The 14,975-nt window shown below is 43.7% G+C and overlaps 1 protein-coding gene across 8 annotated transcripts in view; it reads right to left on the minus strand.

Moving 5' to 3' along the window:
- Window positions 1-14,975, minus strand: part of LOC126236693 (oxidation resistance protein 1) — a 785,360-nt gene that overhangs the window by 468,142 nt on the left and 302,243 nt on the right. For 7 of the 8 annotated variants that reach the window (XM_049946189.1, XM_049946188.1, XM_049946187.1 and 4 more), the window contains one exon: window positions 10,384-10,443. The exons of the other annotated variant lie outside the window; for it this stretch is intronic. In XM_049946189.1, the coding sequence (XP_049802146.1) occupies window positions 10,384-10,443 (60 nt within the window). The remainder of the gene's footprint in view (window positions 1-10,383; window positions 10,444-14,975) is intronic. 8 annotated transcript variants of the gene reach the window in all.

A 14,975-nucleotide genomic window follows, 5' to 3' on the forward strand; every position in this document is an offset into this window, starting at 1 on the left:
AGCTGACTGCTGTGAATAATATCGAACTAGCAGCTGATTAAGTCTGTCTTCGAAAATACTGCCAGGAATTTACAAAACAATGGAAAAAGTGGTAAAAGGATATCTCGGCGAACATCAGTTCGGGTTGCGCAGAAATGCAGGAACACGTGAGGATATATTGACCCTGTCTTATCTTAGAAAATAAAGTCAGGCCTACATTTATAGCATTTTTAGCTTTTGAAAATGTCGATTGGGATACGCTAATTGAAATTCTGAAAGTAGCAGGGCTAAAATTCAGAGAGCGGAAGATTATTTACGACTTGTGCAGAGACCAGACTGCAGTTTTAAGAGGTGAAGGGCATGAAAGGGAAGCAGTGGTGGAGAAGTGAATGAGACGGGATTGCAGGCTATCCCAGACGGTATTTAATCTGTAAATTGAGCAAGCAGCAACAGAAACCAAAGAAACATATGGACGAGGAATTTCGGGCACAAGAAATGAAAGCTTTGCGGTTTGCCGATGACACTGTAAATCGATCAGAGACGGTGAAGGAATCTGACTATCTGTTGTTCGGAATGGGTGCTAAGAGAGATTTTAAGATGAACACGAGTAAAAGTAAAACAATGGCGATGAAATGTAATCGAGTTAAACCAGGGTATTAGATAAGTAAACGAGACACTGAAGCTGCTGGGTGTAGCTGTTTGGGCAACCAATAGCTGATTGCTATGCAAGCACAATAGTTATAAAATGCAGCCTGATTGGAGAAAGGAAAGCATTTCTGAAAGAGAGGAATCTATTAACATGTAATATATATTTAAATATTAGGAAGTATTTTCTAAAGATATCAGTACGCAGAATAGCCTTTTACGGAAGTGAAATGTGGACCATAAGCATTTCGGACCAGACGATAACAGAAGCTTCTGAAATGTGGTGCTACGGAACAATGTTAGAGATTAGATGGGTAGATTGAGTAACTAACGAGAAGGTACTGAATAGAACAGGGGAAAAAAAGATATTTATGGCATAACTGGACTAGAAGAAAGGATCGGTTGACAGCACAAATCCAGGACACCGTTTCCGTCTGTTGCGTGTGACACTGAACCAGAAGCGACGCTGTAATTAGCTAATACATTCATCCGCAATATAATTTCTTCAAGGGGACCTAGTCCCGCAAGGTACGCGGAAAAATATCTGTCGTATTTGGACAGCAGGAGAGAGGTATTGAGCGAAATAAAGCTTTGAGGAGGGGTTGTGAGTCGTGTCTACTTATTTGACTCGATAAGAGCACTGACCGAGAAAGACAAGGTTCTGGGTTCGAATCGCGCTCTGGTGCACAGTTTTAATGTCCCAGAAAGTTTCTAGTGCTCACAAGTTCATTAAGTTAAAGGAAGGAAGATCATGCTTCAACGTCTCGTCGACATCGAGGTCATTAGAGACAGTACAATCTTGGATTGTGTTAAGGATGGGAAACATTTCAAAGAAACCATAGACATATGCATGGAACGATTTAGGGAAGTCCCGGAAAATCTAAATCTGGATGACTGGATGAGTCTTCGTCCTCCCACATTCGAGCCGGTGTGGTAAACACAGCACCATCTCGCTCGGTTAAGCGTACGTTAACTGATAGCGTCAGACATTACACAAACAAGAAATGTAAAATACCACGTGTGTATTTCAAAATAAAGGAAAAAAGTGAATATACATGTCAGGTGTCAGCATATATTGTCGCACAGCTGCGATTCGTAGTTGATGTACGCAAGGAGCGAGAAATTTCAGCAGCTCGTGGAATGTTTCACCTTAGTTTTTATAATTCATAATATGGGACAACAACTGTTGAGGGCGTTCCCAAACTGACTTCTCAACATTAATGCGAGAAATGTGTGCAACAGTAGCCACAGAAATGAACCGGTCGCCGAATCGGCTGGGAGACCAGAACGGTAAGGGCTACGTGTATTGTTTGTTTCCAAAGAGTAACTTTACAGAAGACTAATGGCCACTTTACTCCTCATCCTCAAGCATAGATTCAGTACTGCTCGTTTCTGTACCGAGACTTTTTTTCCCCACCCCTGTTAGTTGTGAGTTAACAGTCATACACAGAATAGGATTACTGATGAGGTGCTAACTGATACCCACCTCGTGTTTGAGTTAATGGAATGCTATGATGTTTCTTCAGCAACATATCACAGTACTTTTCAATTTCTACGTTACTCTGTGTTTCGTGTTGAACGTTTTCGTAATTTCATGCTACAACTACTAAAATGTGTACCCAGAAGTCGGTGCTGCAAAAGCCATTTCGTGCAGTGGATGGAAGGGCATACATGACATCCATTTATGTTGTCTAAAATCACCAATAAGGGCAGAAAATTTGTGGACTATATTACTTTCTTTTCACAGTAAACGAAGGTAAACCAGCCATTAAGAACTGACGCACAGTCTTTGTGGGCGCAAAAACGGCACAGTAGGGGCTCGTAGCCTAATCACTGCGCTCCAAAAGTTCCATCAGGCATTACGTGTGAAGAAATACAGTCCGTACAGTAGACATTTTTGAGAAACCGATAATATGTGAATCATTTCAGTGGCCATGGCAGGCGTAATTCAGCCGCACATAATTCTAAGCACCACGTAACGAAGTTAGCAACGTGTAATATGTTACCATTGCCTCTCGAGGAAAAAATAAACTTTGTCAAGGAACAACAGAGTATTTATCAAATATTCTCGTAATTCTCTGTCGCAATTCGTTCTCCAGAAGTACAATAGTAGGAGATAAAAATGTTGCAGTTGCAGACCGTCCTATCGTAAACCCATTTCGACATTTAATGTTGGGAAGTACATAGCCCAATGTATCAGCTACTTCGGATGTCTGCCATTTAAAAATATGATTCACTGATGCAGAAATTATGAATGAAAATTTGTTCGACTGTAGGGATCCCCTGTAATGTGATTTTTGCGGTTTACGTTTACTTTGTTTGTCTTCCGGCGAATCACTTCATTCACTGTACATGTGGTTAATAATAATAATAATAATGATGTGGCATCAGGATAAAGTTGACATTATACCAATTATACTATCAACTACAGGAGTCATACCACGCAATATCCACCAGTACATCAACGCAATACAGCTACATCCAAACTTGTATATACAACTACAGAAATCTGTAATTATTGATACATGTTCAATTACCCGAAAGTTCCTAAATGCAATGTAACATATACCGTACAGTTAAAAGGAAGTCACGCTTGATCAAGGTCCGCGTCACTTTCCATTTTTAACCAGACATAACGTCTGAGAAAGGAAAGAATTAATAATAAATCATTGTAATCTGAAGATATGAAATACAGCTCGCTAGTCACACCTCATATAGAATGGTTCTTTGTTCTTTATACAGTAAACCGTTTAAAGAACAATCATAAAAATCCGGAACAGCAGGAAAGTGATTGTTAACAACAACTCAGGGAAGATTTACAACTTACCTCACCAGATAATTGCTGTTGCAACTATCACACTGGTTGTGACTGAATAGACAGTATGAGAAAATACGAAAGATATACGTAGAGGGTGGACAAATACACAAGAACACCAAACACACAACGATTATCACGGTTAATACGGTGTAGGAAAACCGTTTATATTCGAACCAACTTCCAGTCGTCTCGGAATGGATAAGTACAGGTCCTATATGGTTTTCAAGTGGATCCTATACCATTCTTCCTGCAAAAATAGTGGCAAGTTCGGTTAATGATAGTTGAGATGGATAGCGATCACGCACACTTCTCTCCAAAGTAGACTATAAAAGACTCAGTAATACTGGGATCTGGTGACAGTGGTTGCTAGGGGAAATGCGACAATTCATCCTCGTTCTCACAAAACACTCCTGGACTATGTGGGCTGTGTGAACAGGGGTCCTGTCGCCTGTGAGAACAGCATCACCGTTCAGGAACGAACATCGTACCATAGGATGGACCTGATCAGCCGAAACAGTCACATAATCGTTACAGTAATGCGACCTTCCAGAGGAAGCACAGGGTCCATGCACAGATCACTACCTAACGCCCCAGTGTTTCACTCTTAGGACGTAAATCCGGCCAGGAGTCGGGAAGTATGTGAAACAAGCCTCATCCGATCAAATGTCTTTCACTGCTCCGTGGTCCAGCTTTTATGGTTTCGACATCACATTTTCCGTTACGGGCATTTGCATCACTGATGAGTGAGTAGTTTTGGAGTTCCAGTTCGTTCTGTACTTCCCTGCTTATGAATCTCCCTTCGCATTGCTTTGGTGCTGACGGTATTCAGTAGTACGACAGTCGGATCTGCAGTGACTTTTGCAGCTGTCGTCAACATCTACGTGGATACTCTGCACAACACACTTACAGAATTATTGTGAATGTGGTTCCATGAACCCTCTGGCAGATATCTACTATTCCACTGTCTAAGAGCGCGGGGGAAAAAATGGCTCTGACCACTATGGGACAACATCTGAGGTCATCAGTCCCCTAGAACTACTTAAACCTAACTAACCTAAGGACATCACACACATCCATGCCCGAGGCAAGATTCGAACCTGCGACCGTAGCGGTCGCGCGGTTCCAGACTGAAGCGCCTAGAACCGCTAGGCCACTCCGGTCGGCTATACGCGGGGGAAAAACGAATCTCTATATCTTTCCGTGCGAACTCTGATTTCCCTTATTTTGTTATGACGATAGTTTTTTCTATGTAGGTCGGCGTCAACAAAATATTTTTGCATTTGGAGGAGAAAGCTGGCGCCTGAAATTCCGTAAGAGGATCTCGCCGCAACGAGAAACGTCTGTATTTCAATTATGTCCACCAGAAATCGTTTATCGTGTCCCTGACACACACTCCCCTATTTCTCGATGGTACAAAACGTGCTGCTCTTTGAACTTTGTCGTTGTACTCCGTTAATCTAATCTGTTAAGGATTTTTCGTCACAGTCGTCTTTAATCACACTCCAGTCGTGATCACTCAACATAATATTACATCCGTGCTGTGTCTTAGCGGATGATGTTTTTCCGCTTCCCCTGTAAGCGATATCCATCTTCGATACGGTGCCTCTGTGAATACCAAGCACTTCGGCTACGTTGGTTACGAAAGCACCGACAATACGAGCAGCAACAATTTACCCATGTTGGAATTCACTTAGCTCCGACATAATGCACTCAACTATACAGAACACTGTCCCGATCACTACTGACGCTTGCAACGTATTGAGGACACTGCGCAGGTGAAATACAGCAGTGCAACCTGCAGGTTTGGCTAGCATCATGTTCAAGCATACATTTCTCGAATTTATCCAAATTTTTGTCCATCCCCTGCATGTATTATGTATAAAATCTTAACCAACGCCATTGCAGTGGCTTCCACTTCCTACACATATAATAATTTTGTGACACACTTCACAAACTAAGAATTAATAATCACACGTAGTATTTCCACACACTTTACAAACAGAAAAAGTTAGTCTTCCGTTACCGTTACATGTTTACAGATTCCATACAGACAACAGTATCAGCGAGAAAAACACAAGGACAGGCCGAAAGCGAAGCTGCTGGGAGATCAGGCAGTGTTATATATAATTCCTATGTCAATAGATAAATGGATTAACAAGAAGTACAGATAAACAAGCGTAAAACCAAGCGTAAAGAAACAGGTCGCGGACCTCGGCAGCCCCAAATGACCATCCTAAATCGAATAACGTATAATTAAGCAGACAAAAATTCTGCTACTTATGTACAAATCTGACACACACACACACACACACACACACACACACACACACACACACACACACACACAGAGAGAGAGAGAGAGAGAGAGAGAGAGAGAGAGAGAGAGAGAGAGAGCGCACACATAATAACGCTGCACGTAGAAAGGTCTTCGCTTCTCCATATTGCGCAATTACACAGTTACAATCTGAGACATTGAATGTGCAATAAATGTATTTACCGAGTTGAGATATCTCTTACATGCTGCAGCAAGCGTGTCTCTTATCATAAATCGTGATATGACGCACGAACACTTTGCATTGATGCCTAGATCTCAAAACCACCTCAAGATCAGACACCTTTACACTGGCGACTACCAACTCGCCCCAAGTCAATCACCGAAGAAGTGTACGTAATTGGATTCAACGTTTCATTACAATTCTTTATGCTGGTATTCAGGTACCTATAAACGCACAATTCGAAAACAAGGTTGAGTTTTATGTGCGCGGTCCTCAGAGACCATGTCTAACAATTCGGTGTACTTTAATGAAGCTGCCAGTATATTTAAAACTGGTTATTCCGCAAGACGTCAATTTAACTACAGCATTTCGGTACGTACTTCGATCACGTAAACCCCATTTCACACAGAAATGCTACATCGTTCTATTTTAAAATTTTCAACCTCGAAACGGTGTCTATACTCATTGTACGTAATACCTTACTTGAGCCTTTGTCTCAACTAAGCACTAAAATTACTTGTGAAAGTATGCGTTATTTCTAAAACTGTCCGCCCCGGTAGCTGAGTGGTCAGCGCGACAGAATGTAAATCGTAAGGGCCCGGGTTCGATTCCCGGCTGGGTCGGAGATTTTCTCCGCTCAGGGACTGGGTGTTGTGTTGTCCTAATCATTTTCATCCCCATCGACGCGCAAGTCGCCAAAGTGGTGTCTAATCGAAAGACTTGCACCCGGCGAACGGTCTACCCGAGGAGAGGCCGTAGTCACACGACATTTCCATTTCTAAAAATGGCAAGTAGTGGCATGTTTAAGAGTCGAAGGCAACAGTATAATTACTTCACTACTATCAGCCTCTGGCGTATCCTCGTATATCGAACGGAAAATTGTAGAACATTTGAAGAAAAAAAAAAGAAAAAAAAAAAAAGAAAAAGACGTACTATCCTGCACACAGACTATGACCCGCGGTCTAGACCTTGGTTACTTGCGAATAGCCGGCCGGTGTGGCCAAGCGGTTAAAGGCGCCACAGTCTGGAACCGCGTGACCGCTACGGTCGCAGGTTCGAATCCTGCCTCGGGCATGGATGTGTGTGATGTCCTTAGGTTAGTTAGGTTTAAGTAGTTCTAAGTTCTAGGGGACTGATGACCACAGCAGTTAAGTCCCATAGTGCTCAGAGCCATTTGAACCATTTGAACTTGCGAATAGAGTCCGTTACGACTGCCGAGGTGTGGCAATTCTCGTTTTCAGTTAGAACGCATTTATTATCTTGTCAGAATACGTTGTCTTCTCAGATGCCGGGTAGACGAATAGACCCGCTGGATTTATGTAAACTAGCTGTTTAAGTATACGGTTCAGTCAGATCAGTGTGACCACCGTTTATGTTGGAAGTCTACGTCCAATAACCACTCTCAGGCGGCATATGGCAGCACTAGCAGTGAAGCTACATGAAGCGTGTCGAGGTGGGGGGAGGGAGAGTAGGGGGTGGAGGTGGGACATGGAAAATAGTGCAGTCCCTGTCGTAACGCGGAAACAGAACGATTTATCTGACAACCAAAAGAGCATATCACTGGCTTTCGGGCCAAGGGTGGGCACATTTCCGAAAGGGCTAAGTTTGTGAAGTGCACGCGTGCCACCGTGGTTGAAGTATACCGTGCGTGGCAAAATGGCGCTATTCAAAAATCGGCGCCGAGGGGATTGTGCTGCACCACGGGCCATAAATGACCAGAGTGAACACAACTGCGGAGATGTTTACGTGCGAGCAGACGTGCGAATATTGAGCAACTGACCACCCTGATGAACAAAGAGGCTACTAAAGCCACCAAGAGTGTCTCCTCAAAGACCGTTCAGCGAACGTTGCTGCGGGTGGGCCTCCACAGCAGACGCCTGGTTGGTTTATGCACCCCTTCTGTATGCTTTTCACCGGCGACTATGGCTGGAATTCGGAGGCCAATATCGCAACTGGATGTCCACTAAACGGCAAGAGGAGGTTTTTTTAGATGATCATATTTCATGCTCCGTACGGAGTGAAACGTCTGAAAGCGAACACCTTGCAACAGTCGTTGGAAGGGTCCAGGCCAGAGGAGGAACGTTATGGTCTGGGGAATATTTTTATGGCATATCCTAGGTTATCTCGTCACCCAAAAAAGCACAATGGATCAACACAAGTACGCCTCTATCCTTAGGATCATGTCTATCCCTAGATGTAGCTTTTCTTTCTCCGCATGAGGGCTTCGACCAGTAAGGCAATGCAACGAGTCTCACAGCTCGCAATGTGTCTGGTTCGAAGAGCAGCAGTTTAAGTTTACCATACTAGTTACGAAACTCCCCATATTTAAACCGAATCGAAATCTGTGGGACGACCCCGACCAGGCTGTTAGCGCCATGGATCCTCAACCGAGGAACGTAGTGCAGTTGGCCACGGCATTGAAGTCTGCATGGCTTCACATCCCTATCGGTTCCTTCCAGAACTTCACTGACACTCTTCCTGCACGTCTCGCAACGGTCCGCGCTGCAAAACGTTGTCATTCAGGCTTTTGACACATTGATGTGATTGGACAGTGTAGTATGCTATAGTGGAAATTCAATTCACATGCGCTTTCCCTGTACATCAAGTTGTTGTTGTTGTTGTTGTTACAGAAGACACCAAGATAGATGTGGCATGTTTCACGGTGTTGCTGACTATTTGCATCCCTTCATAGCCGATTAAAACTCCATTACTAGATGTGTGTTACCAGAGATACAATCGTCGAACTGCAATTTGGAACACAATTGTGCTGAATAATGTGATGGGGATTTGACGTTCTACCGAACTCCTTGATTTCCTCGTAATCTTCTGCAGTGCGAACGATACATGGACATTTGAAGTTCTCAACCGCAGTTTTATAATCCACGCTACAACTTTGTGTCGCTGTCCTGTCAATCAGACCTACGTTACGCGCATTGTAATATTTTAACTGGTCAGCTTTTGCGTGCCTATGCTCTGCAACAGGACTATCCATCATGCTTACAGTACCCTGTAACCGATGGCTGTGGGGGGAAAAGGACGGTGTCCGCACATAGATACTGTCTTCGCTCTCCGTTATTCTGCAAAATGACGGACATGTAAAATATGATGCAGTTCATTAAATTACCTCCACCAGCACGTGTTGTTCTATTAGTGATTCCAAGCTCAATCCCATCTCCTGGCATGCCAGCATTTGGCCGTCAAAAGAAACTGCCATAAAAATCCAACCGAAGAGTCAGTTTATCCAATTAAGTACCTAGAGCAAGCCCGCCCGGTTGGCAGTGCGGTCTCACGCACGGCTTTCCGGAGTGGGAAGGAGCGCCTGGTCCCCGGCACGAATCCGCCCGGCGGATTTGTGTCGAGGTCCGGTGAGCCGGCCAGTCTGTGGATGGTTTTTAGGCGGTTTTCCATCTGCCACGGCGAATGCGGGCTGGTTCCCCTTATTCCGCCTCAGTTACACTATGTCGGCGATTGCTGCGCAAACAAGTTCTCCACGTACGCGTACACCACCATTACTCTACCACGCAAACATAGGGGTTACACTCGTCTGGTGTGAGACGTTCCCTGGGGTCCACCGGGGGCCGAACCGCACAATAACCCTGGGTTCGGTGTGGGGCGGCGGAGGGGTGAAGTGGACTGCGGTAGTCGTCGTGGGGTTTTGGACCACTGCGGCTACGGCGAGGACGGAGCCTCTCCGTCGTTTCTAGGTCCCCAGTTAACATACAATACAATACCTAGAGCAAACTGAACGTTTCACTATCCTTCCTGTACGTTATACTCAAACATGTCCAGCCAGTGGTCATACATTAACGTTAACCGCAGATTCAAACACACTTTTGGCGTCCACCTTCAAATAAGAGCAGACTCTTTCAAATCACGAGCACCCCGTGTACACCACAGATTCAGATCTTTGACGGGTCGGGGAATGATCTCTGAGTGGCTGCAGCGTTGTGAATCCCCGTCGCCAGATATCCGCCCGGAATTAAACTTGGAATAAAATGAGAGTCCGGTCCGGTGATGGGGGGTATGCTTTCTTAACTGCGACGCAATTATGTAGTGAGGCATGTCACTCCAATACACTGAAGTCATCTGGCCGACAAAAGCAGACCTTTCTTCACGTCTTCGGATGACGATTAACAAGCACTTGCCGCATATATTCTGTACACACAAAACAGGATTAGCACGTTAACAGCGATACTGGGACGAGTGTGCATAGTGAAGAGCAGGTATCCTTGTTAGTCCACGAGACGAGATCGCTGTTACCTGAAGCAATAGAGATTGTGGTTAGCTTGAAAAATGGCGCTTTGTGAGGAAACGTTAGCGGATTACACAGATTGCAGCTTCCATACATCCATGACAGCAAAGAGAGAGAGAGAGAGACACAAGACGAGCACTGGAAGTGGGTTAGTGGCCGGCTCGTCGTCCCCGCGGACTGCAGACTCGACTCACCGCAGGTAGGTGGCGCCGCTCTCCGTGGGCCGGCTTAGGTCCTGCGACGCGCGGCGCGACCTGTGGAGAGACAAGAGCGTCCGCACACGGTTAGACACTGTATCTCACACTCGCCATACTCTGATGGACCCAGTATTACATTTATTGCCCCAATTATATATACATAAGATGATAAACATAGAAGTAGATATCCTCGGTGTAACATAGCAGCTTGAATCACTTAATAAAGGCAAGGCCTCCGGTCCAGATTGTATACCAGTCAGGTTCCTCTCAGAGTATGCTGATAAAATAGCTCCATGTTTAGCAATTATATACAACAACTTGCTCAACGAAATATCCGTACCTAAAGACTGGAAAATTGCTCAAGTCGCACCAATACCCAAAAAGGGAAGTAGGAGTAATCCGCTGAATTACAGGCCTATATCACTAACGTCGATTTGCAGTAGGGTTTTGGAACATATGCTGTATTCGAACATTATGAAGTACCTCGAAGAAAACGATTTATTGACACACAGTCAGCACGGATTCAGAAAATATCGTTCTTGTGAAACACAACTAGCTTTTTATACTCATGAAGTAATAAGTGCTATAGACAGGGGATGTCAAATTGATTCCATAGTTTTAGATTTCCAGAAGGCTTTCGACACCGTTCCTCACAAGCGTCTTCTAACCAAACTGCGTGCCTACGGAGTATCGCCTCAGTTGTTCGACTGGATTCGTGATTTCGTGTCAAAGGTCACAGTTAGTAGTAATAGACAGAAAGTCATCGAGTAAAACAGAAGTGATTTCTGGCATTCCCCAAAGTAGTGTTGTAGGCCCTTTGCTCCTCCTCATCTTTATAAACGATTTGGGAGACAATCTGAGCAGCCGTCTTCGGTTGTTTGCAGATGACGCTGTCATTTATCGATAAATAAAGTCATCAGAAGATCAAAACAAACTGCAAAACGATTTAGAAGAAATATCGGAATGGTGCGAAAAGTGGCAGTTGACACTAAATAACGAAAAGTGTTAGTCATCCACATGAGTACAAAAAGGAACTCAAACTTCGGTTACACGATAAATCAGTCCAATTTAAAAGCCGTAAATTCAACTAAATACCTAGGTATTAAAATTACGAACAACTTCAATTGGAAGGAACACATACAAAATGTTGTGGGGAAGGCTAACCAGAGACTGCGTTTAATTGGCAGGACACTTAGAAAGTGTAACAGACCTACTAAGGAGACTGCCTACACTAAGCTTGTCCGTCCTCTTTTAGAATACTGCTGCGCAGTGTGGGATCCGTACTAGATAGGACTGACGGGGTACATCGAAAAAGTTCAAAGAAAGGCAGCACGTTTTGTATTATCGCGAAATATGGGTGAGTGTGTCACAGAAATGATACAGGATTTGGGCTGGACATCATTAGAAGAAAGGCGTTTTTCGTTGCGACGGAATCTTCTCACGAAATTCCAATCACCAACTTTCTCCTCCGAATGCGAAAATATTTTGTTGACACCGACCTAAACAGGGCGGAACGATCACCACGATAAAATAAGGAAAATCAGAGGTCGTACGGAAAGATATAGGTGTTGATTCTTTCCGCGCGCTATACGAGATTGGAATAATGGAGAATTGTGAAGGTGGTTCGATGAACCCTCTGCCAGGCACTAAATGTGATTTGCCGAGTATCCATGTAGATTTAGATATCTGGACACGAGAAAGAAAGTGAGAGCAGCATCACTGATCTGCCGTTTGCATCATTTGTGTATCTGCATACTGCACCCTTTTTTTACGGTTTTTTATATAATCTATTGGACACATTAGTAAAATTTGCTAGCTTTGGTTGTTTGAGAGAAACTTTGGCCTTTCAGTTAGAATTTTGCTGTAATATCTAAATCAACATTGTTAATTTCCGCACCAGTAACATGAAAACATGCAATGCGATTTAGGGTTACAAGTGATGATTTGTGGATCGAATTCTAAACAATACAGTATCACACAGGTGAAAATGCATGAAGACTATTTTAACGAACGGATTTAGCTGCATTCTGCCTGACGATATAAGGAAATATGTCGTACTTTGGACTCGCAGTATAAATTTCCTTAGTAATACAATATAAAGAAAGACTAAATTCGTTTGTATGGCACGTATCAGAAAATCCGAAAGCAAAACATTATCTGTGAAATTTATCTAAAACTCTGGCACCTGAGTATAATTGTTAGCAATGACCAAATTCAAGTGGCACTGATCGGCCTAAAGTTTGTCACATCTACTAATACAGAAATCCCAAAAGACCTTAATCTCAGCTGTTACCTGGAGGTCGTATCCCGGAGATATAAGCACGTAAATGTTTTCCATCCGGGTCCGAAATTTTGTAGAGGAAGTTAAAGTTTGTGTCCGAGAACAGCACGTCGGAGTAGTTTAGCAGTGTTGCAATTCCAGTGGTAAAATTCCACGGACGGATGTGTATCGACGGCTGAAAGCCAACAATAATTAAAAATAACTGCGTTACTGACCACCGGTAGTGATACGAGTACGTCGTATAACTGCTTTATTTCAGTAAAATTGTTCAAATGGCTCTGAGCACTATGGGACTTAACTACTGAGGTCATCAGTCCCCTAGAACTTAGAACTACTGAAACCTAACTAACTTAAGGAGATCACACACAACCATGCCCGAGGCAGGATTCGAACCTGCCACGTAGCGGTCGCGCGGTTCCAGACTGAAGCGCCTAGAACCGGTCGGCCACCACAGCCGGCTATCTTTCAGTACTTCTGCCTTTATGTTGTAGCGTACCGAGAAGCAAGGGAGTTAGGGTTTGCGCAAACTCCGATATTAAATACTGGACAGAACGCAGGAGAGACAAAGAAGTGAAGGGCTGACTAGACTCTTACACATCTCAAAAGCGGTAGCGGAAAGCATGGAGAGCCAGAATATGACAGGGCAAATTGTGCAAGATTTCTAATTCGACTAATAAATTTAAACAGAACGTGGAAAAATACCGGATACCAGTGCGTCTCTTCGTCCTTTCAGCTGCGAGAATGAATCGTTTCAGAGAAATATTTCCTAATAGCCGTTTAAGACGTGCAGATAAGCAAGGCCCTTATCTTGAAACGTAAGGTCTGTAAATTTGTCTGGTTGGAACAGAGAGGGGCGGAAAACATGCGACACAATGAAAGGCTCTGAGCGATACGCTGTCGGCGGCCTGTTTGCCGGCAGCAGCTGGGACTCGCTACGTCGTGTGTGAACTACAAAAGACCCGTCCTGGCTACGGCGTGCACAGGGCTTAGGCGTAAACCAACAAAGCGAGAGGAAGGCAAATACTCTGTGTCACACTGAAACGAAGACTGTGTAAACGACCTGACAGCTGTACGAGAACTTGATGCGACGGTATGATTTGCATGTTTCTACGCCGAAGTGGTACAACATTCTTTTGGTCAGCCAGTCTGCTTTTATTCGGAAAAATACATAGTCTTTACTAGAAGAATGGTTTATAGTTAGTTTCCTGCTAAAAAAAATAAAAATGGAGAAAACTGCTACCGGTCAGGCAAAAGGAAAGGATTAAGGAAAACCTGAACCTTTACGGCTGGGTGTGTATTCGTACGTTGCATCCCAAGAGCGACAATTCTGTGTCTTACCACTGTCGTCTCTGTCGGTCCGAACATCAGTCAAATAGATACAAGGTGAGTCGGTCGTTCCATTTTTAAAGAACCACCATAGCACTTGCCTGAACTGATTCACTGAGATGCGGACTACCTAAACCAGAATCTACAGATGATTTTAAATGCACTTCTCCAGAATATGATTCCACTGCCGTAATAATGACGTAAGCTCCATCAGTATGGAAGACTAAGAAAAGACGAATGATTTATTTCTTACTAGTATCATCAAAACAAAAACGCGTTGAGCAGGGAAGTAGCTCCTAAAATCGTCCAAGACTGAATGGGAAAATCACTCAAACAAAGGAACAACAGAACAATGAAATGGAGTCCCTTCGAATTCTGGAAGTGACCGATAACTACTTAGAAAAACGTAGGAAATAAACAAGTAAATGGTACATTTCATATGATACGTGAAGAAACAGCATGCTACTGTAACTGGAGGGTTTCGTCACAATTTCACATTTGAAGAATTTTTACATAGTATATTATATAGCTTTGGGAAGCGGCAATCTTCGCTTCTGGTACAGATGTCTTCAACGGTTACGCTGGATATGTTATCATGAGCTGTAACTCTTCGTGGTAGGTAAGAGGGAGGGGGGGGGGGGGAGGGGCGGGTGGTTATACGTCTGAGAAACGAAAAAAATGCGATAAGTGCCCTATGCTAAAACTTAATGATAGTTGCTGACTTTTTTCTGGAGGGATGCCTGATCTTAAATTTCTCTCAACTACTATCGGAATAAAACAATGATCCATCAAATTTTTCTTGGGCCGGCGCTGGTATTACTATAGTGGCTCCCGAACTCTTGGCATTTCTTTGGAAATATGTGCATATCAGTTTAACATCAAAAATAATCTAAGAACGACTACAGCTTGCATCATTTTAGCGTCCAAGACACGTCTAGGCATTTAAACTTAAAGCAGTTGGTTATTTCTGTTCTGGATTAAT

Source organism: Schistocerca nitens, chromosome 2, assembly GCF_023898315.1.
Source record: "Schistocerca nitens isolate TAMUIC-IGC-003100 chromosome 2, iqSchNite1.1, whole genome shotgun sequence".
NCBI classification, from domain to species: Eukaryota; Metazoa; Arthropoda; class Insecta; order Orthoptera; family Acrididae; genus Schistocerca; species Schistocerca nitens.